The 26,839-nt window shown below is 50.3% G+C and overlaps 1 protein-coding gene and 1 long non-coding RNA gene across 5 annotated transcripts in view; one reads left to right on the top strand and one right to left on the bottom strand.

The window, feature by feature from the left end:
• The window catches only part of pde2a (phosphodiesterase 2A), a 267,569-nt gene extending 253,615 nt beyond the window's left edge, over positions 1–13,954 (top strand). For 2 of the 4 annotated variants that reach the window (XM_031896137.1, XM_031896138.1), the window contains 13 exons: positions 2,349–2,461; positions 2,680–2,757; positions 5,187–5,309; positions 7,009–7,079; positions 7,241–7,363; positions 9,340–9,427; positions 9,532–9,579; positions 9,811–9,885; positions 10,805–10,904; positions 10,990–11,102; positions 11,734–11,772; positions 11,854–11,960; positions 12,130–12,735. In XM_031896137.1, the coding sequence (XP_031751997.1) occupies positions 2,349–2,461; positions 2,680–2,757; positions 5,187–5,309; positions 7,009–7,079; positions 7,241–7,363; positions 9,340–9,427; positions 9,532–9,579; positions 9,811–9,885; positions 10,805–10,904; positions 10,990–11,102; positions 11,734–11,772; positions 11,854–11,960; positions 12,130–12,361 (1,310 nt within the window). In that variant the 3' untranslated portion in view covers positions 12,362–12,735. 4 annotated transcript variants of the gene reach the window in all.
• Positions 13,955–18,661: 4,707 nt separating this feature from the next.
• On the bottom strand, positions 18,662–21,053 carry LOC101731085. Its single transcript, XR_209352.4, has 3 exons — positions 20,927–21,053; positions 19,724–19,847; positions 18,662–18,891 (listed from the first exon to the last, which is right to left on the bottom strand). It is a non-coding gene; the product is annotated as an uncharacterized LOC101731085 (long non-coding RNA).
• Positions 21,054–26,839: the final 5,786 nt, after the last annotated feature.

The raw sequence follows: 26,839 nt of genomic DNA, 5'->3' as shown, positions 1-26,839 counted from the left end.
AGTGTCTGGCCAATAATCTGCCAGATATGTCAGATGGTCCATTGCCACAGTTCTCTCACAAACAGATCTCCGCAGGCTTCTGTTATGATCCAGTTGTTGGCCAAGGCCAGTCGCTCAAATTCAGTGGGTAGATGAGCAAACATCATAGGCTTGCTTGGTGACCCCGGCCGACGAGTGGATCTTTACACTATGGAACAGATAGGAAGACAGAAATTGACCTTCTGTGATGGCCACACTGGCCAGATGGGCCTACACTTTACTAATCTTGGAATAATGAATATGTAGACTCTACTAATCCAGTCATTTCTGGTGGGCATAGGCTTCTTCAGCCTAGGAATAACCTCTGGGAAGTGGGACTTCTGTTATGTAGGAATCATTTCTGGTGGGCATAGGCTTCTCCAACCTAGGAACAACCTCAGGGAAGTTGGACTTCACTTATGTAGGAATCATTTCTGGTGAACATAGGCTTCTCCAACCTAGGAACAACCTCTGGGAAGTGGGACGTCACTTAAGTAGGAATCATTTCTGGTGAACATAGGCTTCTCCAACCTAGGAACAACCTCAGGGAAGTTGGACTTCACTTATGTAGGAATCATTTCTGAGGAATATAGGCTTCTCCAACCTAGGAATAACCTCTGTGAAGTGGGACATAGACTTCACTTATATAGGAATCATCTCTGGTGGGCATAGGCTTCTCTAACCTAGGAATAACCTCTGGGAATTGGGACTTCACTTATGTAGGAATCATTTCTGAGGAATATAGGCTTCTCCAACCTAGGAATAACCTCTGTGAAGTGAGACATAGACTTCACTTATCTAGGAATCATCTCTGGTGGGCATAGGCTTCTCTAACCTAGGAATAACCTCTGGGAAGTGGGACTTCTGTTATGTAGGAATCATTTCTGGTGGGCATAGGCTTCTCCAACCTAGGAACAACCTCAGGGAAGTTGGACTTCACTTATGTAGGAATCATTTCTGGTGAACATAGGCTTCTCCAACCTAGGAACAACCTCTGGGAAGTGGGACGTCACTTAAGTAGGAATCATTTCTGGTGAACATAGGCTTCTCCAACCTAGGAACAACCTCAGGGAAGTTGGACTTCACTTATGTAGGAATCATTTCTGAGGAATATAGGCTTCTCCAACCTAGGAATAACCTCTGTGAAGTGGGACATAGACTTCACTTATATAGGAATCATCTCTGGTGGGCATAGGCTTCTCTAACCTAGGAATAACCTCTGGGAATTGGGACTTCACTTATGTAGGAATCATTTCTGAGGAATATAGGCTTCTCCAACCTAGGAATAACCTCTGTGAAGTGAGACATAGACTTCACTTATCTAGGAATCATCTCTGGTGGGCATAGGCTTCTCTAACCTAGGAATAACCTCTGGGAATTGGGACTTCACTTATGTAGGAATCATCTCTGGTGGGCAATGGCATCTCCAACCTAGGAACAACCTCCGGGCAGTGGGACATAGACTTCACTTATGTAGAAATCATCCCTGGTGGGCATAGGCTTCTCCAACCTAGGAACAGCCTCCGAGCACTGGGACATAGACTTCACTTATGTAGGAATCATCTCTGGTGGGCATAGGCTTCTCCAACCTAGGAACAACCTTCGGGAAGTGGGACTTCACTTATGTAGGAATCATTTCTGGTGAACATAGGCTTCTCCATCCTAGGAATAACCTCTGGGAAATGGAACTTCACTTATATAGGAATCATTTCTGATGGGCATAGGCTTCTCCAAACTAGGAATAACCTCCGGGCAGTGGGACATGGACTTCACTTATATAGGAATCATTTCTGGTAGGCATAGGCTTCTCCAAACTAGGAATAACCTTCGGGCAGTGGGACATAGACTTCACTTATGTAGGAATCATTTCTGGTGGGCATAGGCTTCTCCAACCTAGGAATAACCTCTGGGAAATGGAACTTCACTTATATAGGAATCATTTCTGGTGGGCATAGCCTTCTCCAAACTAGGAACAACCTCCGGGCAGTGGGACATGGATTTCACTTATATAGGAATCATTTCTGGTGGGCATAGGCTTCTCCCACCTAGGAACAACCTCAGGGAAGTGGGACTTCACTTATGTAGGAATCATTTCTGGTGAGCATAGGCTTCTCCAACCTAGGAACAACCTCAGGGAAGTTGGACTTCACTTATGTAGGAATCATTTCTGGTGGGTATAGGCTTCTCCAACCTAGGAATAACCTCTGGGAAGTGGGACTTCACTTATGTAGTGAATCATTTCTGGCCAGTTGGGTCTTCATTAATCTAGAAACATCTTTATTGGGAAGGGCACCTTGTAACGTGGTGCACAACTTCTTTCTCCTGCACAGAGGTCATCGGCGTGGCAGAACTGGTCAATAAAATTAATGGCCCCGGATTCACTAAGTTTGATGAGGACTTGGCCACAGCTTTCTCCATCTACTGTGGAATCAGCATCGCTCATGTAAGCGCCATCAGTTGGCGATATCCTGATATCACATGATCACCCGCTTTCCTACATCATTAGAGGTTCCATGTAATCATCTCCCAGAAATCTTAGACCCCCACCCCCTTCTTTCAATCAACCCATTGAGCCCCAATTTTGTCCAATTAATCAGAAATATTCTAATATGGTTGCAATGATGTACAGTAATATAAGGCTCTCTTATTGTTCCCTTCTAGTCGCTGTTATACAAGCAGGTCCGAGAGGCTCAGTTCCGAAGTCACTTGGCGAATGAAATGATGATGTATCACATGAAGGTAATGATCATGGTCGGAGGCCCAATGCTCGGACACATTAGTGTTGGTGTAGCGGCCGGGTGGCCTGTGTGTAACAGATGAGCTAAGCTCAACCCCAAATACCCAGAACGCTGCTCGGAGATTGGCGAGAGGCAAAATGATCTCTTGTGCTGCACAAAACACAAAGGGTGCCCTGGAGCCTGATACAATGACTCTCTATTATCCCCGCTCTGCTGCACACAAAGAGGGATTCATCAGGAGCGTGCTGTGGCTGAAGGGCAATCTCATGAACTTTTATGAAGGGGCTTCAATCTGCTGAGAGGTCGGCAGGAATAATGGCGCATGCCAGGCTCTCCTCGTGCCCCAACCATGAGCTCATTTGTTTCTCTTCTTTCTATGGCGTTAACATGGTCTGTGAGTGGGGTAACTAAAGGAACTGCTAATTCCATATAGCGGTACCATGATCCCTATTTACCCCATAAGCCACAGCCCTAGGGGCACCGTCCCTTACTATTACTTTGCCCCAGCCTACAGTATTACAGAAACTGACAGCTGGTTCCACTAGTTAATACATGCTTCCCACAGAAAGCCTTCTCAGCTTCCTCATCCTCCTCAGCTTCCTCATCCTCCTCAGCTTCCTCAGCCCCCTTAGCCTTCTCAGCTTCCTCATCCTCTTCAGCTTCCTCAGCCCCCTTAGCCTTCTCAGCTTCCTCATCCTCTTCAGCTTCCTCAGCCCCCTTAGCCTTCTCAGCTTCCTCATCCTCCTCAGCTTCCTCAGCCCCCTTAGCCTTCTCAGCTTCCTCATCCTGCTCATCCTCTTCAGTCTCCTCAGCTTCCTTTGTCTTTTCCACTTCCTCATCCTCCTCAGCTTCCTCATCCTCCTCAGCTTCCTCATCCTCCTCAGCTTCCTCAGCCCCCTTAGCCTTCTCAGCTTCCTCATCCTCTTCAGCTTCCTCAGCCCCCTTAGCCTTCTCAGCTTCCTCAGCCCCCTTAGCCTTCTCAGCTTCCTCATCCTCTTCAGCTTCCTCAGCCCCCTTAGCCTTCTCAGCTTCCTCATCCTGCTCATCCTCTTCAGTCTCCTCAGCTTCCTGTCTTTTCCACTTCCTCATCCTCCTCAGCATCCTCAGCTCTCTTTATAAATTCTCCTCAACTGTGAAAAGTTCACTTCTCAGTAATGCTCCCCCCCCTTTCTTAAAAACCCCTCAGTACCTATAAAAAAAAGTTTCTCTGGTCAGTGACTTTCCTCTTCCCTGAAACCTCTATCACTCAGGACCTCGCAAAACTTTTTTGCTCAGAAACAATGATCTTCCTCACCAAATTCCCAATTCAAGCCTCACACACTTTCCTCTGTCTCTAAAATCCTCCTCTCAAACCTTGCTCAGTAACTCAGTCTTCCTCACCTCTCCTCTTCCAAACTGTCCTCTTCCTCAGATACTGATCTCCTTCTTGGAAATCCTCCTCTCCCTTAGCTTCCTCAGCAACTCACTGATTCTTTGGAAACCATCATCTTCTTCACCAACTATCCTGTTCCTCACTTTCCTTTTCCCCCTTCGCTTCCTCAAAACATGTGTGTTTCTTCAGCAACCCCCTGCTTCTGTGTAACCATTGTCTTCTTCACCAGCTGTCCTCTTCCTCACTTTTCTTTTCCTCAGACCTCTGTGCTTCCTCACCAACTGTCCTCTTCCTCCCTTTCCTTTTCCTCTTCCTCAGACCTCTGTGCTTCCTCACCAACTGTCCTCTTCCTCACTTTCCTTTTCCTCAGACCTCTGTGCTTCCTCACCAACTGTCCTCTTCCTCAGACCTCTGTGCTTCCTCACCAACTGTCCTCTTCCTCACTTTCCTTCTCCTCAGACCTCTGTGCTTCCTCACCAACTGTCCTCTTCCTCAGACCTCTGTGCTTCCTCACTTTCCTCTTCCTCACACCTCTGTGCTTCCTCACCAACTCACTGCTTTTTGGGAAATCACAGTTCTTCACCAACTCTTCACTTCCTATAAAACTCTTCCTTGAAACCTCTGGCCCCTGCACAACTTTTCCCAGAACTGGGAAGTCTCAGCAGCCTGAGAATCATGAAACCGAGAGCCCTGGGCATCTCTGCCCCTCTCCCCCCCATTGCCAGTCTGTAGGAGGCACTAAAGGGAAAGTGCTTCCTGCCACCCTGATTATCTCTCTGCTCATTCAGACAAATGGATAGAAGGTGCCATCTCTGTGCCGGGGGAGATCCCTATCTGTGGGAGAGATTCCATCTCCAATAAAGAGCTTCAGCCTGGAATTTAATTAGCACAATAGATTCTTTGGGATGAAGATAAATTCTGATACTCAGGATATTATTTATTGGGGAATCAAAATTTCATATCCTTCTCTTTATTATTAATTCTGCATTTAATTAAAAGAACAGATGCCCGTTAGAAAGATAGAGGCAAAGTGGATCCTGACCCGATGTTGTTTGTAGGTCTGTGAGGATGAAACCAAGAAGCTGCAAAGCAACGGCATCGTGTCCGTGTGTCAGATCGACCCCGGCTTCGCCAGCTTCAGCTACACCCCCAGATCCCTCCCTGAAGACGATACCGTAATGGTGAGTAGTAAAACCATGCACCCCCCCCCCCCCCCCCCCCCCCCACATATGCCCCAAAGCTGTTACTCTTTTCTACCCAGAATTCCTGTGTGAGTCTCAGGTGGGTTGGCCGGCTACACACAGTACAAACAGGTTGGCCAATTTATTGCTGCCAGGGCAGGGACTGGCGCCGGAGCATTCGCTCTCATTGGCTTGTAGTGACCCCTCAGCATTCAGCCCCCATAAGGACATACTATTATCTCATATACATTTTAAATTCATCCTGGTTCGTTCCTGGTCTGTTAGCCAGACATTTAAAGCGTCCCAACTGATTTTTGCCCAGTTTAGCCACCCACCTACTGATTCCAATTGAGCCTGTGGGCCCCATTGGATGATGGTCACCTGTTTTTGTCCAGATATCAGGTCAATCAGGCCCTCTCAGTTGCCCCATCTATGGGCCAATAAAGTGCCAACTCAGTCTGTAGGGGCCAAGGTGGAAGTATATATATCTGCCCATGTCTGGCCAACTGTAAGTGCTCATTTTTGTACCCCTCTCCCCCCAGTCTGTACCCCTCTCCCACCAGTCTGTGCCCGTCATACTTCTCTCCCACCAGTCTGTCGCCCCCGTACCCTTCTCCCCCCAGTCTTTGCCCCTCCTACCCCTCTCCCCCCTGTCTGTGCACCTCTCCCACCAGTCTGTGCCCCTCGTACCCCTCTCCCACCACTCTGTGCCCCCCCAAACCCCTCTCCCACCAGTCTGTGCCCCTCGTACCCCTCTCCCACCACTCTGTGCCCCCCCAAACCCCTCTCCCACCAGTCTGTGCCCCCTGCTACCACTCTGTGCCCCTTGTACCCCTCTCCCACCACTCTGTGCCCCCCCAAACCCTCTCCCACCAGTCTGTGCCCCCTCGTACCCCTCTCCCCCCAGTCTGTGCCCCCTGCTACCACTCTGTGCCCCTTGTACCCCTCTCCCACCACTCTGTGCCCCTCCTACCCCTCTCTCACCAGCCTGTGCCCCCTCCTGCCCCTCTCCCCCCAGTCTATGCCCCCTCCTACCCCTCTCCCACCAGTCTGTGCCCCTCCTACCCCTCTCCCCCCAGTCTGTGCCCCTCCTACCCCTCTCCCCCCAGTCTGTGCCCCCTCCTACCCCTCTCCCCCCAGTCTGTGCCCCCTCCTACCCCTCTCCCCCCAGTCTGTGCCCCTCCTACCCCTCTCCCCCCAGTCTGTGCCCCTCCTACCCCTCTCCCACCAGTCTGTGCCTCTCCTACCCCTCTCCCACCAGCCTGTGCCCCCTCCTACCCCTCTCCCCCAATCTGTGCCCCCTCCTACCCCTCTCCCCCCAATCTGTGCCCCCTCCTACCCCTCTCCCCCCAGTCTGTGCCCCCTCCTACCCCTCTCCCCCCAGTCTGTGCCCCCTCCTACCCCTCTCCCACCAGCCTGTGCCCCCTCCTACCCCTCTCCCACCAGCCTGTGCCCCCTCCTACCCCTTTCCCACCAGTCTGTGCCCCCTCCTACCCCTCTCTCCCCAGTCTCTGCCCCCTCCTACCCCTGCAAAGGAATAGAAGCAATATATTCACAGTGGGGTTTTCTAGAGCTCCTGTGAGCATGGGCTCTTGCCTTGGGCTATCTTTGTACCTGGACATGGCAGAACCCATGGCGTTGCTGGGGGTGCATAATGATAGCAACTAACACCCCCTCATTTGTTTTCTTCTTCTTACAGTGTGTCATAAGTATGTTTGAAGACATGGGCTTTGTCAACAACTACAAGATTGATCGCACAACCCTTATTAGGTGCGTATGGCCTGCCACTTGCTGTTGGTCCCAGTAGAACCCGGCAGATGATGGTGGGGCACCGTCTCTTTAGCTGACAGTATTTAATAGGTCTGATATGATTTTATAGAAGGTATTTCGTATTATCTGCTGCCCTTACAAGTGTATTTCGACTTCTGCAGATTTTGCCTTATGGTGAAGAAAGGATACAGAGACCCCCCCTACCATAACTGGATGCACGCGTTCTCTGTCTCGCACTTCTGTTACCTCCTCTTCAAGAACCTGGAACTTGTGAATTATTTAGAGTGAGTGGCAGTCTCATTTATACAGGACACTCATCCTCTAGAACAGTGCTGTCCAACTGGCGGCCCGCGACCCCCCTCTGTGTGGCCCCCCACCTGTCTGGCTGCTTTGATGGCTTACCTTTGAGTAAGCTTTAAATGGTATCAGTACTGAGATTAACTGGCCCCCTGCATGGTTCTCACCTCAGATTCAGGCTGTAATCCCTCTGTATTGTTTAAAAATGTAATCCCCTGTGTTGTTCACACCTTTTAATACCTGCATTGTTCCCCCCTGCAGTGTTCACACCTCAGGCTCAGACTGTAATCACTCCCATTGTTCACTTCTTCACACCTCAGACATAGGTACTGTAGGCAGAGTATGGCACATACAGCCAGCATAGGGCAGGGAGGGTATGGCACACACAGGAAGAGTAGGGCAGGCAGAGTATGGCACACACAGTCAGGGTAGGGCAGGCAGAGTATGGCACACACAGGCAGGGTAGGACAGGCAGAGTATGGCACACACAGACAGCATAGGACAGGCAGAGTGCTGTCTGTGTGTGCCATACTCTGCTTGCCCTATGCTGCTTGTGGGAGGTGAACCTGGCAGGGGTTTGTTGTGGGAGTTTGTTAGCAGTTGGAAATAGCCATTAAATGGTCCCAAAGGTGTGTAATTATGTACTGGGGGTTGCTCTGCTATCCACAGGGGAGGAGAAGGCATATGGAATTTAAGGGTATATCTTAATATGACATAATTCTTTCACATATGAATGATGGTTGATATCCCCACAGTAAGGACCAAGCATTTGGGATTTTGCTGTGCTACCACCATTGTGATAAAATAGGTGTGGTTTGAAGTGGGTGTGGTTTCAAAAAGGGGAGTGGTCAAAACTGGCTTCCATTAGCGGCCCTCCACCATGTATGCTAGAGAAATTCTGGCCCTCGGCACCGTAGAAGTTGGACAGCACTGCTCTAGAATATTCTTAAAAATAGTGGGGCGTTTATTTATTCCAGCAAAATACTCAGTATAATCAAACAATAATCATTAGAAGAGTGGGACACTTATTAGAATAGGAGAGCAGTGAAAATCTCCTTAGGAACAGTAGAAGAGTTCTTGGAGCAGAATAGACTCCTTAGGACAATGGACAACTCATTAGAATAATGTAACCCTCAATTCTGGGACCTTTATTAGACAGCTGGAATACTCTAAACACTAATTAAAAAGTAGAGAACTCTGTTCAGCCATATAAGTCCTTTTATGACAACAGGCCACTCCTTTGACCAACAGAACACTCCTTTAGACCAGCAGAGCACTCATTAGAACAGCAGAACTTAGTGTAATACTCCTTAAACCGTCAGAACACCCCTGTGCAATACACCTTAGATTAGTGGAACACCCCTTAGACCAGCAGAACATTCGTTAAACCAACAGAACACCCCTCAGACCTGTGGAATACTCCTTAGACTAGTGGAACACTCCTTAGATCAGCAGAACACCCCTTAGACGTGTGGAATACTCCCTAGACTATTGGAACACTCCTTAGATCAGTAGAACACTGCGTAGACCAGTCGAACACTCCGTAGACTAACAGAACACTCTTTAGCCCAGTAGAACACTCCTTAGACCAACAGAACACTCCTTAGACCAACAGAACACTCCTTAGCCCAGTAGAACACCCCTTAGCCCAGTAGAACACTCCTTAGCCCAGTAGAACACTCCTTAGCCCAGTAGAACACTCCTTAGCCCAGTAGAACACTCCTTAGCCCAGTAGAACACTCCTTGCTCATGAGACCAGTGGAAGACTTATTAGAACAGTAGGGGCTCCTTCAAACAGGGATATGTACCTCAAAGCACATCAGCGTCCATCTTTGTATTTCAAGCCTCACTGTACGTAACAGTATATACAGTTTGTTGTTTTCTCTGAATTTTCTGCACCTTTAGGGCATCAGTCTACCTCCTATGGTTCCTCTGACTTACCCCTATGTCTCCCTCCCCACAGGTACATTGAAATCTTTGCCTTGTTTGTCTCCTGTTTGTGCCACGATTTGGACCACAGAGGAACGAACAATTCCTTCCAAGTGGCATCTGTAAGTTGTTTCTGTGTGGGTAACTCCCTCCAGTTGTTCCAGAACATTCCGCCATGTTGTATAATGATGCACCCCGACTGATAGGCACCTGTTATTGGTTTCAGAAATCAGTATTGGCCGCCTTGTACAGCTCCGAAGGCTCTGTCATGGAGGTAAGGAACCAATTATCCAGTTTAGTGGGTCTGTAAGGGACTGGGTGTTCAGCTGGTTACAGTATAGAACTCCGAAAGTACTTACTGGGCAATGGCAAGTCCCTATATTCCTTCCCTTATAACTGGGAGGAGGGCAGTTTGGCCCCGGCCATTGTGCATTACTAGGGGTCAGTTTATCAGGAATAGGACAATGAGGCTGTCTAATCATTTCTGCTCTTTTGACTCCCAAAGAGACACCATTTTGCCCAGGCCATCGCCATCTTGAATTCCCAAGGCTGTAACATCTTGGAACAGTTTTCCAGAAAGGTGAGTGCATTATTGGGCGCCCGAGGGCAGACTGGCATTATTACCGCAGTCCCACAACAGGGCGCCCAGGGGAGGCCCCTCGTAGCTATATATATACTGTATATAAACGTATCAATAAATCATCTGCTCAGGGCAGTTCACTATTACTAAGGTCTGATGGCTCATCTCTCACTATTGCACTATTCCCTGCAAGCTGCAGAACTGCATTGGCCTTTATTCTCTGACTGGTAAAGCACTTCTTGAGTTACAGAATCCTTGCCCCTCCCCTTAAGCTGCCAGTAAAGCAAACTAGTCCCACCCACTGCTTAGGTTACAGACTTCCTTTCCCTCCCCCTGTAAGATGCCATCAGTGTGTTCTAGTCCCACCCACTGTTTGAGTCACAGACTCCCTGCCCCTCCCCCTGTAAGCTGCCATTAGAGCATACTAGTCCCACCCACTGCTTGGGTCACAGACTCCCTACTCCTCCTCTGCAAGCTGCCATTAGAGCATACTAGTCCCACCCACTGCTTGGGTCACAGACTCCCTACTCCTCCCCCTGTAACCTGCCATTAGAGCATACTAGTCCCACCCACTGCTTGGGTCACAGACTCCCTGCCCCTCCCCCTGTAAGCTGCCATTAGAGCATACTAGTCCCACCCACTGCTTGAATTACAGACTCCCTGCCCCTCCCCCTGTAAGCTGCCATTAGAGCATACTAGTCCCACCCACTGCTTGGGTCACAGACTCCCTACTCCTCCCCCTGTAAGCTGCCATTAGAGCATACTAGTCCCACCCACTGCTTGGGTCACAGACTCCCAGTTCCAGTGCTAGTTTGAGTATGGGTAACAATAAAGTATATTTCTCCATGCATTTCTCTCTGCTCATTGGCTGAGCTGCTGTCACTTAGGGGCTAAATGAGTGGTTGTTGCCCCCCCGTAGGATTACCAGAGGATGCTGGATCTGATGAGAGACATTATCTTGGCCACCGACCTTGCCCATCACCTGCGAATCTTCAAGGAGCTGACAAGGATGTCACAAGGTAAGTAGTGCGGGGGGGCAGGTTTGGAGCAACATTATGGGGGCAATGAGGGGATTTGCTCTTATTGCTGGGGTATCTCTTGCAGACGGGTTTGACCCCCAAAATAAACATCACCACTATCTTCTGATCTGCCTCCTAATGACCTCCAGCGATCTCTCCGACCAAACCAAGGGCTGGAAGACCACGAGGAAGATAGCGGTGAGTTTCTATTGGCTGACACAGTGCATTTCCCATAAGCCCCTATATAAAGGGGAATGTTGGGGGGATACACCTAATGTGGGGGGCAGAGATTCCAGCCCAGCCCTGCACAGTGCATTTCCCATAAGTCCCTATATAAAGGGGAATGTTGGGGGGATACACCTAATGTGGGGGGCAGAGAGTTCAGCACAGCCCTGCCCAGTGCATTTCCCATAAGTCCCTATATAAAGGGGAATGTTGGGGGGATACACCTAATGTGGGGGGCAGAGATTCCAGCACAGCCCTGCACAGTGCATTTCCCATAAGCCCCTATATAAAGGGGAATGTTGGGGGATACACCTAATGTGGGGGGCAGAGAGTTCAGCACAGCCCTGCCCAGTGCATTTTCCATAAGTCCCTATATAAAGGGGAATGTTGGGGGGATACACCTAATGTGGGGGGCAGAGATTCCAGCACAGCCCTGCACAGTGCATTTCCCATAAGCCCCTATATAAAGGGGAATGTTGGGGGGATACACCTAATGTGGGGGGCAGAGAGTTCAGCAGACGCTTACGACCCTCAATCTTCTCAACCTCGTCTTTATCCAACTCAACTTTGGTACCAAAGTCCATTTCTTCTTTCTTCCCCTCAGGAACTGATCTACAAGGAGTTCTTCTCTCAGGGAGACCTGGTGAGTAACCCTAAAGCACTTGGGGGGCTGAGACCCTCGGGGTGAGTGTGAGTGTAACGTTTGGCCTTGTTCCCTGTGTAGGAGAAAGCGATGGGGAACCGGCCGAGTGAGATGATGGACAGAGAGAAGGCTTATATCCCCGAACTCCAGATCAGCTTCATGGAGCACATCGCCATGCCCATATACAAGTGAGTCCCATGGAAAAATAAGGGTCAAAATGAAGATCAATTGAAAAGTTGGAAGAATTGGCCGTTCTGTAACTTACTAGAGGTTAACTCAGGGCTTACTCAGGGTAGTAGAGCTTGGGGGAAAGGCTTTATGGTTGGGCTTGACGCATTGTCCCCTCTGTCCCCTCAGCCTACTCAAGGATCTCTTCCCGCGCTCGGCCGAGTTGTACGAGAGGGTGGCGACCAACAGGGAAAAGTGGACGCGCGTCTCCCACAAATTCACCATTAGGGGGTTGCCTAGCAACAACTCCCTGGACTTCTTGGATGAGGAGTACGACATACAGGAGGGGCTACACGATGAACTGAGGATGAACGGTTGTGCGGAGACTCAGGGTCACCGGGAACCCGTTATGGGCGACTAATGGGTGGGACCATTTCACCCTACGTTCTCTTACACAACTCTATGAGGGGCGGCCAAGTGTTCCCATGCCCCCCCCCCAGTGTGTTACGCAAAGCTGCCGCGGCATCTGGCCAATCAGAATGATCCATACTGAAGAAACTCTTCTTGCCTCAAAAAAAATCGGTTTCACGCACAGAACTTTCAGGGATGGGACATTCTCTGGGTTCTGTTAACTGGGGTGGGATTGGCTGCCCAAGAGGGACCTTGGCGAGTTGCCAGTTTGAGGAGGCATTTATGGTTTTTGCTACTACCCCACCCAACACAATCATCTACCTTCTTCAGTGTGATCTACTGGAGCCCCCCCCCCCCCCACCAAAGCACTGACCCCTGAGAAAATTCTCACGTGGGGAAACTCAACTTTTCTCCCCGTTTGGCCAATTAACCAAAAATGTACAGAATGTTACCGAGCCGAGTGCTCGGCACCTTAGTACTGATGTCTGGGGGTGGGGGGTTCAATTTGGGGGTCCTTCATCTGCTTTTCACTGATGCCACTCTCCAATCTTTAGGGGCCCCTGGGTTCTCTCCGGTTTGCCAGTTGGGGAACCAAAGCACACTCTAGTCTCGTAGCATCTGATTGGATACGAGGGGTGGTGGATCTCTAGAGGGTTTGGGAAGGAGTTTGCCACATCGACAAAAAGCCAAGAAACTGGTTAAGTGGGCACAGACTCAGGGATGGCCGACGCACAGCTAAAACTCCCAGCATCCTCAGAGAGGCCAGTCAGTCCTATTCTAATGCCAATGCGGCAGATTGGGGGGCAACAGCCTTACCTTGCCCCCCAGCTTAGGTCCAACACTAACACCTGTAGGCGACTTCTTTCGATTCCCCAGACACTGGGACTTCCTGTTGGGAACTTCCTGGGGGCAGAGCTCAGCTGTTACAGATACATGGATGCTCCTGGGAGGGGCGGTGCATCGGATTATGCCCCACCCCCAGGGTGACCATAGTTAAACCTAAATACACAAGGCTGGGTCAGGCTTTTGCCATAAAGTCAAGGGGCGTCAGTATTGCCCAAATATTCATGTTTCCCCCCTTAACCGCCATTTTCCATTGGGTGGGGCGACCTAAAACCAACCAGCTCCCTCCTACCCCCCAGACTTATACGTTAAGGCCAATGAGAATCCACTAACTGTACATATTTTAATATTCCACATTGATGGATCCTTGCGAGGTCTCCAGTTTTACCGTATTAGACGAGACTGGTCGGAATCTACTGGAACCAGCGCCCCATAATGTATCTTTTTTTTTTACTGGACTATAAATGAGAACTGAACCACTGCCTGAGGGACTTCCCATGGTCCTACAGAGAGGTCCACACCCACCTGGAGATGAGCGAATCCTCAACTCTTCAACACAAAGGGGTCTCCAGATGTCTCATTGGCTGTGGGAGGGTCTCGGAGCCACAAACACTGTACAATTGTATGAAGGGCTACTGCTTCGTTATGTTCTTGGCTTAATTAGACAACTGCTTTTGGTTTGAGTTGAAACCACTCTGTATTGCATTAAGGAACCCCTAATTAGCCCCCCCCGGAATCAAACTGCCCCTTTAGGCACTGACCAAGGGTCTTGTCTTCTTGAGAAATAACGTTTATGTGAATAAGGCTCGGGGTCCGACCCAGAGGTACAGGAGTCCTGTGAATGAAGCTCCGTCCTTAGGTCCTGTCTGTAGCTCCACCTCCTCCCCTGGCCCCCAACCCCATGTGTTAAGTTAAGGAGCAGGGGGGGAGGATGATGAGTGGTGGGCATGGGGATCTGGGTCCTGCCTTGGGCCCTTGAAATCTTTGGCCCGGTGCTGCCATGGTGTCTGTGGCACTGCACATGCTCAGTGAGCTCTGGCCTGTTATGTAAGGAAAGTGGGATATTGGTACAACCCAACCATGTGGAACATTGGTACAAAAACCATGTGTGCATCTCTAGAGGCTGAAGGCTATGGATTCATACGCCCTTAGAATTAAACTGCACTGTTAGACACTGAACTGCCCCTGCACCCCACAAACCCCAAAATAATGGAGCATCAAGGGTGAAAACTAAGGGAACAGCTAGAAGGTCACCTCACTCAAAGGGGGTCGTTCTAGTTGGTTTATTGTTGCACAGCACTTAATGGGCACCAACAGGTCCATACAAAGACCCAGTGGGGGTGTGGGCCAAGGTTTGGGGAGTAGAGTGGACTTTTGTGCCTCTGGGCTGGTACAGTAAGCCACTTGGGTCATAATTCTTTGTGGGTTTTAGTTTCTCTTTGCATTTCATCATGACCATGAAGAAGAACAAAGGCCTCTCTTGCCAATGCTGTAGGCTGAACATTGTTGGTTCAGTGGAAGGGTTAGTTGAATGGAAGGGATGGTTTGAGTGGGAAGGTTGGTTCAGTGGAAGGGTTAGTTGAATGGAAGGGATGGTTTGAGTGGGAAGGTTGGTTCAGTGGAAGGGTTAGTTGGATGGAAGGGTTGATTTGAGTGGGAAGGTTGGTTCAGTGGAAGGGTTAGTTGGATGGAAGGGTTGGGTTGAGTGGGAAGGTTGGTTAAGTAGAAGGGTTGGTTTGAGTGAAAAGGTTGGTTTGAGAGGAGGGGTTGGTTTGAGTGGAAGGGTTGGTTTGAGTGGGAAGGTTGGTTTGAGTGGAAGGGTTGGTTCAGCATTGGGCCCCTCTCCTTGTGCCTGGCTCTAGTCCTGGAGGAACCGCTGCAAAGTTGTGTAATGACTTATTTTTATACTGATATAAAAGCTGCTCCTCACTGAACTCTGGGCCGGGCGTCGGGCGGAAATATTTATTGTCCATGTAAGTACTGGTCTTATTCTCAGTGACTGATGTATCAACGCCAAGCGTCTCACCAACCTGTTAGAAGGCTTAAAAGGGAAAAAACCCAAGATATTTGGAGATGCCTGATGATTTTCCAATGTGGCTGCTGTAGATCAACTCGGGTTTAGGTTAGTGACCCACAGGGTTGGGCTAAGTGCCAACACCCAAACTGCCATGTATTTCCAGCCATGTACTACAGCCCTTGTAGTCTGAGGGGGCACTATAGACACAGGGCCAGTAGGTACCTTACGGGGCCAACACAGTAGTTATTGCTCTACTGTTCCCTACAGTCCACAAGGGCGGAGACACAAGGAATGGTTTCCCCAGAGAAGAACCTCAGTGAGGGGAGAATGCCCAAGTGTTGCTAGATACCCCTGAAACCTTGAAGGTCAGAGAGATTTAGGTTGACTGTTTCCATGTTCATAACCTAGAGGAGCATTGGCCAAAGGGTTGTCCTCAAGATGGACGTCTTGACCTAAACAAGTGTGTAGAGCACCGCGATGGAGCTTTAGGCTACAGTTCCCGTTGCAGACCAATGGAATCCCATCTTCGTGTCCCTCCATCCCTGGGGGCTTGAGATGCACAGAACCGTTATCCAAGTTTATAAGGATTGAAAGATCCGATCTACTGATTGTCCAACCCCAGAGACAGAACATTACCCACCATCCTGGTCCAACATTCGCTTCTCCTCTCCGCCATTTTGCTTTGGTTTTACATTTAAAGCTGGGTGCAAGTAACAGCGGTGTTACCCTGTGGCCCCCTTGCCATGACAAACTGCCCTCATTGGGGGGGTGGAATAAACCAATTGCACAAGGAGGAGGGAGGTGGGGGGGCATTTCTATATATTGTTCCACATGTACAGTCTTTCTACCACTCACATCTCTATATAAAGATACCAAATGTTTCTGTGCAACGCTGCCTGGTTCATCTTTTAACCCCCCCCCCAGGGGCCCAACATTGTTCTTGGCCGGAGAAGGTTGGACCCTCAGTAGGGAAGTTACATCTCACTCAATGTGTTCTCTTCGTTGCTATGGACAATTCCGTAGACCACAGGACAGTGTATCCCCCTATGGGGGTGCCTGGAGCAGTGGTTGGGGGTGAAATTTGAGTAGAACCTTGTAGAGCAAGTCCAGCTCAAAGTGAGTGTTAGCTCTTTGGTTCACTGCCTATTTATAGCCCAGTTGCCAAGTCACCTGATCCAAACTGACCATTGGGCTGTCCTTGTCTGAATGTACAAAAGCCTCCACTTGTCAATGTTATTGCCCACTTCTGGGGCCTCCAGCAAGGCCCCTCCCCTGTGGCGTCTCCTTTTCATTGGCCAACGAGATACGGGACTCCCTGCACCTTCACCAAATATGACTCTCTATGTGCCGCAACCCAAGGGGCCGAAATAGAACTGAAATCGATTGCCCTGGAATTTGGGGTATTTGGCAGAATAAAACATCAAAAACTGCAATTAAATACGAATTCCCATAATATTTTGCTATTTCCATAACGTTATCAACAAATTCAAAAATGATTATCGTTCCGGTCTGGAAATTTTTGCTAAAATGTCTCTTTAAAAACATTTAGAAAAATAATAAAAAACTAAAATGAATTAAAAAATGTGTTGGAAATTGAATTTTTTGCTGAAATCAGTTTCTTCATTCCGAGAGAATTAGGGAAATTGGACCAAATTTTCTCTTTTTTTTCCCTCTTTATAAATAGGGTCCCAAATCTCTGCGGAAATGGGGCGGATTTATTGAGGGAAATTTCCCGGCGCCGCGGTTATTTTTCTTTTTGCCAAAAGGGTTTCCGGCAAAATAAAACATTAAGTTTTTATATAAAAGTAAATCTGGGTAAAAAAAGCTGCAGTTAAATAAAAATGCAACAGAAATTTCATTATTTTGCCGATTCAGTGATTTCAGCAACATTTTCAGAAAATCCAGATTTGTTTCCCCCAAATATTTTGCCAAAAACGAATTCCCACGGGGGGGAGGTTTTTTTTGCCAACTAAAGAGGGAAATGTTCAAATTTTTGTCAAAATAAGGTTTTTATTCATACGAAATGGAGAAATAGGGGGATTTGACCAAATACGACATTCCTTGTTCATAAATAGGGTCCAAAATCAGGGGTAGATTTACTAACAAAGAATTCCCTGTTCATTCTGGAAGAGGATCTCACGCCTGCATTTCCCCCCGGGCTGGGGCAGTTTCTTCCTAACAGGAGCACCGGGCGGGGGATTCAAGTAAGAAATTCCATTCACAGGGGGGTCCCTAACATTTGCCCCCCCCCCCCCCAGTGATTCAGCATTTTGTTCTTCTTTAAACTAATGCTGGAATTGTAATAACTCTGGCCCCACACAGGGTGATATTAGGGGCCCCTAGACCAAGTATGGGACCTTCCTGAGAGCCTGTCGGACCCGCCCCTGAGCAATCAGACAGATATGGGTGATATTAGGGGCCCCTAGACCAAGTATGGGACCTTCCTGAGAGCCTGTCGGACCCGCCCCTGAGCAATCAGACAGATATGGGTGATATTAGGGGCCCCTAGACCAAGTATGGGACCTTCCTGAGAGCCTGTCGGACCCGCCCCTGAGCAATCAGACTGATATGGGTGATATTAGGGGCCCCTAGACCAAGTATGGGACCTTCCCGAGAGCCTGTCGGACCCGCCCCTGAGCAATCAGACTGATATGGGTGATATTAGGGGCCCCAAGACCAAGTATGGGACCTTCCTGAGAGCCTGTCGGACCCGCCCCTGAGCAATCAGACAGATATGGGTGATATTAGGGGCCCCTAGACCAAGTATGGGACCTTCCTGAGAGCCTGTCGGACCCGCCCCTGAGCAATCAGACAGATATGGGTGATATTAGGGGCCCCTAGACCAAGTATGGGACCTTCCCGAGAGCCTGTCGGACCCGCCCCTGAGCAATCAGACAGATATGGGTGATATTAGGGGCCCCTAGACCAAGTATGGGACCTTCCCGAGAGCCTGTCGGACCCGCCCCTGAGCAATCAGACAGATATGGGTGATATTAGGGGCCCCCTAGACCAAATGATTATCCCCATAATTTTCATATAACGCCGATCGGTCGTTTAGTTGATCAGAAAGGTTAGAAAGTTTCACCTGAATGCCAATAAAATTTGCCCCAGAAGGGGGTGAAAACTCTACAAGGGTAAATGGACCGGTCCCTGGATCCGCTTTGTACGAAGAGTTAATTTCAGTAACTTTCAAAGCCTTCCTGACCCAACTCTCCCTGTTACACCCTTTTCCCTCCGTAAGGGGCTCGTCCATCTTTAACCCTTTCTCTGCCAAACACGAAGGTTCCACAAGGCTGACGAGCAGGTTACTGAGCTGCCAACAAGGTAGTTTTGGGGAAGAAAATGGAAAAAGCCCATTGCCTAGCAACACCTACCCCCGGGGCATCTCTTTAGCTGCTGGGGCAACATTATCCCTCCCACCCCACTCCCATAGCAACCGGTAACATGGAATGAATCGTTTCAATAATTGTTTATTAAAAGAATGAGGAGTCACTGATAATGGGATTGATCATTACAGACTGCGGCTAAGCAGTGACCCCTAGTGTCCGGATATGAAACAGCACCCACTGGTCAGTCTCCGGGGGCAGATGGGGCAACTCATGTTTATTCCTACGCCGGTCGGTGCATCTGGTTTAGTTTCCTTTCACCACAGTCTCCCGTATACACTGGGGATGCAGCACCTGGGGGGAAACACGGAACAATGAGGCAGCAGATAGGGGGCGCTCTGGTCCCAATGTTCCTAGGGGTGACGGAGAACCCTTTGCCCCCGGGTCAGTACTTACCCAAACCCCAGCCCCAGCGGAGCAGCATTACCCTGCCATTGGGTCAGACTGGAACATGAACTGGACCAGTATTGAGCTTTGGACCTTCCATTTTACCATTTTAAAGGCTAAGTAAAAAGTTAATATAAAATTGCTCAGGGTGCTTTTTGCAATTTACATTCAATATTTATTTTTTCTAGCCGTTTCGGAGCTATTTCAGTTCCTATTCAAGGGGAAGTTCACCTTTAAATTAACTCTTAATATGATGTAGACATTGATATTCTGAGGCAGTTTGCAATTGGTCTTCATTTTTTATTCTTTGTGGTTTTTCTGCTATTTAACTATTTGTTGCAGCAACTCTCCAGTTTGGAATTTGAACAGCTACCTGGTTGCGCCACCTGCTGGTCAGTCCCTGTAACTGCAGACTCAAAGAGATCCGAAGCCCCAGATGCCCTTTCCCATCTCCTCCCAGAGCAGAACAACATCAGAACTTGTCTCTCTCTCTCTGTCTGTGCAGTTATAGGGACTGACCAGCAGGTGGCGCTGTTATAACAAAAGTCATTATATTGGCAGTTAGTAAAAACTTGAATTGGAAAATAATGAATGTAAATAACAAAAGCACCTGAGCAATTTTAAATAACATTTGTTTTCAGGTGGAAGGGATAATTCTGTATTCGCAGGGTCCCAAAGCTTTGCTTTCAGGCTGACAGAATAGAACATTTAGGCCACAACAAGCCCAATCAAAACCTACATAAATCCTTCAGCGCAATTCTTGGGTCCCACAGACTTTTCATGAGCAAAACAGGCGATTCGGCAGAATCCCAGGAAAACGTCACATCCCCAAATGGAGTCCTGTCCCTCCGAAGCCCCAACATCTGCAGCAAAGGGAACAACACTTGTAAAATATGAGCTATTCTGTGTGCTCTGCTGCCCTCTAGTGAATGATAATATTAATGCAACATCATCTGCAACAGTCACCCCGCTATAGTTCCAGGGGTACCCAGGGCACAAATAAGCACTCACCCCAAATCCCCCCCTAACTGGCCTTCAGGCTGGGCCCCCTTAGCCCATAACAAGGTTACAGATATATAGAAACATTGGGGTAACAGTCACCCCGCTATAGTTCCAGGGGTACCCAGGGCACAAATAAGCACTCACCCCAAATCCCCCCCTAACTGGCCTTCAGGCTGGGCCCCCTTAGCCCATAACAAGGTTACAGATATATAGAAACATTGGGGTAACAGTCACCCCGCTATAGTTCCAGGGGTACCCAGGGCACAAATAAGCACTCACCCCAAATCCCCCCCTAACTGGCCTTCAGGCTGGGCCCCCTTAGCCCATAACAAGGTTACAGATATATAGAAACATTGGGGTAACAGTCACCCCGCTATAGTTCCAGGGGTACCCAGGGCACAAATAAGCACTCACCCCAAATCCCCCCTAACTGGCCTTCAGGCTGGGCCCCCTTAGCCCATAACAAGGTTACAGATATATAGAAACATTGGGGTAACAGTCACCCTGCTATAGTTCCAGGGGTACCCAGGGCACAAATAAGCACCCCAAATCCCCCCCTAACTGGCCTTCAGGCTGGGCCCCCTTAGCCCATAACAAGGTTACAGATATATAGAAACATTGGGGTAACAGTCACCCTGCTATAGTTCCAGGGGTACCCAGGGCACAAATAAGCACTCACCCCAAATCCCCCCCCTAACTGGCCTTCAGGCTGGGCCCCCTTAGCCCATAACAAGGTTACAGATATATAGAAACATTGGGGTAACAGTCACCCCGCTATAGTTCCAGGGGTACCCAGGGCACATATAAGCACTCACCCCAAATCCCCCCCTAACTGGCCTTCAGGCTGGGCCCCCTTAGCCCATAACAAGGTTACAGATATATAGAAACATTGGGGTAACAGTCACCCCGCTATAGTTCCGGGGGTACCCAGGGTACTTACCAGGAAGCCCACAAAGTACCAGTAGAACCAGTAGAAACGCTGCCCCGGATCCCATGATTCTGAGAGTCGTTTCTGCCCTGAGACCAAATGCAGTAAAGTTGCTGCCGAGAGCGGAATGGGATAAATAGGGGGCCGGGGGGTCTCTATGACTTTAACATAATTGAATTGTATGTAATTTCCCTCTCGGGGGGGGGGGGGCTCAGTACAATCAGCGCTGATGTGGGGGGAACAGTTACTATTGGAGCACATGAGCCCAATTTTATGGTTCCATTGGCCAATGAATGGGAAACTCTCACAGTCGGGCCCCTCGGGTCATGGGACCGAAACCCACAGAATTGTCAGCTTGTTGGTTAATGAGAGACACACGATTCCCTCATAATGAGCAGAAACTGAATTAGCCAATAAGGAGCCTCAAAATGTCATTTACCCAGAGGCTATTATCCCCCCACTGCTACTATAGGCACCATCTCTCCCTACTATACCTGCTATCCCACAGCCCCAGTCCCTTCCCAGAGGCTATTACCCCCCCACTGCTACTATAGGCACCATCTCTCCCTACTATACCTGCTATCCCACAGCCCCAGTCCTTCCCAGAGGCTATTATCCCCCCACTGCTACTATAGGCACCATCTCTCCCTACTATACCTGCTATCCCACAGCCCCAGTCCCTTCCCAGAGGCTATTATCCCCCCCCTGTTACTATAGGCACAATCTCTCCCTACTATACCTGCTATCCCACAGCCCCAGTCCCTTCCCAGAGGCTATTATCCCCCCACTGCTACTATAGGCACCATCTCTCCCTACTATACCTGCTATCCCACAGCCCCAGTCCCCTTCCCAGAGGCTATTATCCCCCCACTGCTACTATAGGCACCATCTCTCCCTACTATACCTGCTATCCCACAGCCCCAGTCCCCTTCCCAGAGGCTATTATCCCCCCCACTGCTACTATAGGCACCATCTCTCCCTACTATACCTGCTATCCCACAGCCCCAGTCCCTTCCCAGAGGCTATTATCCCCCCACTGCTACTATAGGCACCATCTCTCCCTACTATACCTGCTATCCCACAGCCCCAGTCCCTTCCCAGAGGCTATTATCCCCCCCACTGCTACTATAGGCACCATCTCTCCCTACTATACCTGCTATCCCACAGCCCCAGTCCCTTCCCAGAGGCTATTATCCCCCCACTGCTACTATAGGCCACCATCTCTCCCTACTATACCTGCTATCCCACAGCCCCAGTCCCTTCCCAGAGGCTATTATCCCCCCACTGTTACTATAGGCACCATCCTCTCCCTACTATACCTGCTATCCACAGCCCCAGTCCCTTCCCAAAGGCTATTATCCCCCACTGCTACTATAGGCACCATCTCTCCCTACTATAACCTGCTATCCCACAGCCCCAGTCCTTTTCCAGAGGCTAATTATCCCCCCCACTGCTACTATAGGCACCATCTCTCCCTACTATACCTGCTATCCCACAGCCCCAGTCCCTTCCCAGAGGCTATTATCCCCCCACTGCTACTATAGGCACCATCTCTCCCTACTATACCTGCTATCCCACAGCCCCAGTCCCCTTCCCAGAGGCTATTATCCCCCACTGCTACTATAGGCACCATCTCTCCCTACTATACCTGCTATCCCACAGCCCCAGTCCTTCCCAGAGGCTATTATCCCCCCACTGTTACTATAGGCACCATCTCTCCCTACTATACCTGCTATCCCACAGCCCCAGTCCCTTCCCAGAGGCTATTATCCCCCCACTGCTACTATAGCACCATCTCTCCCTACTATACCTGCTATCCCACAGCCCCAGTCCCTTCCCAAGGCTATTATCCCCCCACTGCTACTATAGGCACCATCTCTCCCTACTATACCTGCTATCCCACAGCCCCAGTCCCTTCCCAGAGGCTATTATCCCCCCACTGCTACTATAGGCACCATCTCTCCCTACTATACCTGCTATCCCACAGCCCCAGTCCCTTCCCAGAGGCTATTATCCCCCCACTGCTACTATAGGCACCATCTCTCCCTACTATAACCTGCTATCCCACAGCCCCAGTCCCTTCCCAGAGGCTATTATCCCCCCACTGCTACTATAGGCACCATCTCTCCCTACTATACCTGCTATCCCACAGCCCCCAGTCCCTTCCCAGAGGCTATTATCCCCCACTGCTACTATAGGCACCATCTCTCCCTACTATACCTGCTATCCCACAGCCCCAGTCCCTTCCCAGAGGCTACCCCCCCCACTGCTACTATAGGCACCATCTCTCCCTACTATACTGCTATCCCACAGCCCCAGTCCCTTCCCAGAGGCTATTATCCCCCCACTGCTACTATAGGCACCATCTCTCCCTACTATACCTGCTATCCCACAGCCCCAGTCCCTTCCCAGAGGCTACCCCCCCACTGCTACTATAGGCACCATCTCTCCTACTATACCTGCTATCCCACAGCCCCAGTCCCTTCCCAGAGGCTATTATCCCCCCACTGCTACTATAGGCACCATCTCTCCCTACTATACCTGCTATCCCACAGCCCCAGTCCCTTCCCAGAGGCTATTATCCCACTGCTACTATAGGCACCATCTCTCCCTACTATACCTGCTATCCCACAGCCCCAGTCCCTTCCCAGAGGCTATTATCCCACTGCTACTATAGGCACCATCTCTCCCTACTATACCTGCTATCCCACAGCCCCAGTCCCTTCCCAGAGGCTATTATCCCACTGCTACTATAGGCACCATCTCTCCCTACTATACCTGCTATCCCACAGCCCCAGTCCCTTCCCAGAGGCTATTATCCCCCCACTGCTACTATAGGCACCATCTCTCCCTACTATACCTGCTATCCCACAGCCCCAGTCCCTTCCCAGAGGCTATTATCCCCCCACTGCTACTATAGGCCCCATCTCTCCCTACTATACCTGCTATCCCACAGCCCCAGTCCCTTCCCAGAGGCTATTATCCCCCCACTGCTACTATAGGCACCATCTCTCCCTACTATACCTGCTATCCCACAGCCCCAGTCCCTTCCCAGAGGCTATTATCCCACTGCTACTATAGGCACCATCTCTCCCTACTATACCTGCTATCCCACAGCCCCAGTCCCTTCCCAGAGGCTATTATCCCCCCACTGCTACTATAGGCACCATCTCTCCCTACTATACCTGCTATCCCACAGCCCCAGTCCCTTCCCAGAGGCTATTATCCCCCCACTGCTACTATAGGCCCCATCTCTCCCTACTATACCTGCTATCCCACAGCCCCAGTCCCTTCCCAGAGGCTATTATCCCCCCACTGCTACTATAGGCACTATCTCTCCCTACTATACCTGCTATCCCACAGCCCCAGTCCCTTCCCAGAGGCTATTATCCCCCCACTGCTACTATAGGCACCATCTCTCCCTACTATACCTGCTATCCCACAGCCCCAGTCCCTTCCCAGAGGCTATTATCCCCCCACTGCTACTATAGGCACCATCTCTCCCTACTATACCTGCTATCCCACAGCCCCAGTCCCTTCCCAGAGGCTATTATCCCCCCACTGCTACTATAGGCACCATCTCTCCCTACTATACCTGCTATCCCACAGCCCCAGTCCCTTCCCAGAGGCTATTATCCCCCCACTGCTACTATAGGCACCATCTCTCCCTACTATACCTGCTATCCCACAGCCCCAGTCCCTTCCCAGAGGCTATTATCCCCCCACTGCTACTATAGGCACCATCTCTCCCTACTATACCTGCTATCCCACAGCCCCAGTCCCTTCCCAGAGGCTATTATCCCCCCACTGCTACTATAGGCACCATCTCTCCCTACTATACCTGCTATCCCACAGCCCCAGTCCCTTCCCAGAGGCTATTATCCCCCCACTGCTACTATAGGCACCATCTCTCCCTACTATACGAGTCCCTTACTATCAGTAGCAGGGATATTCCAGCTGTCGGAGAGCGGAACTTGCCCAAATGCCCTTGGTACAAACAAACCCTGATCTGCAAATCAAAAGAAGCCGCTGACGCATTTCGCTCCCACGATTACGTGGATTTCTTTTCCTTGATGATCACAACAAAGTGATTATGGGGGGGGTTTGTGGGGGGGCAGACGCGGCTCTCACATCCCTTTCCTAGTGCTGTTTATATTGAGCTCGAGTGCTTCCTGCCCGTCCGGCCCTTGTCCTTGGCCCCGGGGCCCCGGGTGCAACTGGCCGGTTCCTCTCACAAACACATTGGTTTCTTCTCCCCACGTTCCCTTCCTGTTATGAGAGATTTTCAGCAGAAGGTTTTCCTGAAACAGTAAATATTTTGGGTTTGTTGTTCCGCCGGCCGCGAGGGATGGGGGGAGCCATTGTGTGCGAGCGCTTTGTGCCCCCCCCCCGTACTGTATCCATCGCTGCCCCCCGGGGCCAATACCCGCAGGGCCATAAGGGGGCATCTTGTCACTCACTTGAATAGAAATATATTGTATTTTACAGCATTAAAATGAAAGGGGTTATGGGTAAAGTTTAACCGTAAAGCGGGAAGCAAAGTGCAGCGCAGTCCCCTATAGGGTCCGACCCACAGCATCAGGGGGGGCAGGCACTTAGGGGTCCGACCCACAGCATCGGGGGGGCAGGCACTTAGGGGTCCGACCCAGAGCATCGGGGGGGCAGGCACTTAGGGGTCCGACCCACAGCATCGGGGGGGCAGGCACTTAGGGGTCCGACCCAGAGCATCGGGGGGGCAGGCACTTAGGGGTCCGACCCACAGCATCGGGGGGGCAGGCACTTAGGGGTCCGACCCAGAGCATCGGGGGGGCAGGCACTTAGGGGTCCGACCCACAGCATCGGGGGGGCAGGCACTTAGGGGACCGACCCACAGCATCGGGGGGGCAGGCACTTAGGGGTCCGACCCAGAGCATCGGGGGGGCAGGCACTTAGGGGTCCGACCCACAGCATCGGGGGGGCAGGCACTTAGGGGTCCGACCCAGAGCATCGGGGGGCAGGCACTTAGGGATCCGACCCAGAGCATCGGGGGGGCAGGCACTTAGGGGTCCGACCCAGAGCATCGGGGGGGCAGGCACTTAGGGGTCCGACCCAGAGCATCGGGGGGGCAGGCACTTAGGGATCCGACCCAGAGCATTGGGGGGGGCAGGCACTTAGGGCTCCGACCCAGAGCATTGGGGGGGGCAGGCACTTAGGGCTCCGACCCAGAGCATTGGGGGGGGCAGGCACTTAGGGCTCCGACCCAGAGCATTGGGGGGGCAGGCACTTAGGGGTCTGACCAACAGTATTAGGGGGGCAGGCACTTAGGGGCCCCAAAGAACAACCTCCAACCTTGGAATACAGAGCACAACAGCATAAATGCCCCAGGGGATACAATGGGGGCTTCAGGGAGGGGCTACTGGGGCTTATAATGAAGTTTATCTCATGAAAACTCAATAGAACCCAATGGGGAGTCTGGAACTAAACTGTCACTAAAGGTGGGGGATATCGGGGAGCGCGAAGGCTAATTAGATCATTTGGCCCCAGGGCCCAACAATTGAATTACAATGGTGGCAATGGGGCAGTCGGTTTGGGGGCCATATCAACGAGGTGTATGGGGGCCTTAGGGGCAAGTTTACTAAGACTGGAGATAAATATCACCGGTGATGTTGCCTGTAGAAACCAATCAGATCTTTGCTTTTGATTTCTAACTTGTAGGTGACGGTTTAAATCTAATTGCTTATTGGTTGCTATGGGCAACATCCCCGGTGATAATTATCTCCAAGCTTATTAAACATGCAGGGTTTATATCCCCTTTAAATGTCAGTTTATTCCAATTAGAAATCTACGTATAAATCATAAGGGTTGAGGGGTAAATGGGATTTTTGGGATTAGTTCCCAGAATTCCTTGTGTTTATTTGAATTAGAATAGAATCTGGCCCAATGTTA

The sequence above is a fragment of the Xenopus tropicalis genome, chromosome 2 (assembly GCF_000004195.4).
Source record: "Xenopus tropicalis strain Nigerian chromosome 2, UCB_Xtro_10.0, whole genome shotgun sequence".
Taxonomy (NCBI): Eukaryota; Metazoa; Chordata; class Amphibia; order Anura; family Pipidae; genus Xenopus; species Xenopus tropicalis.
This window is presented reverse-complemented; position numbering and strand designations above follow the sequence as displayed.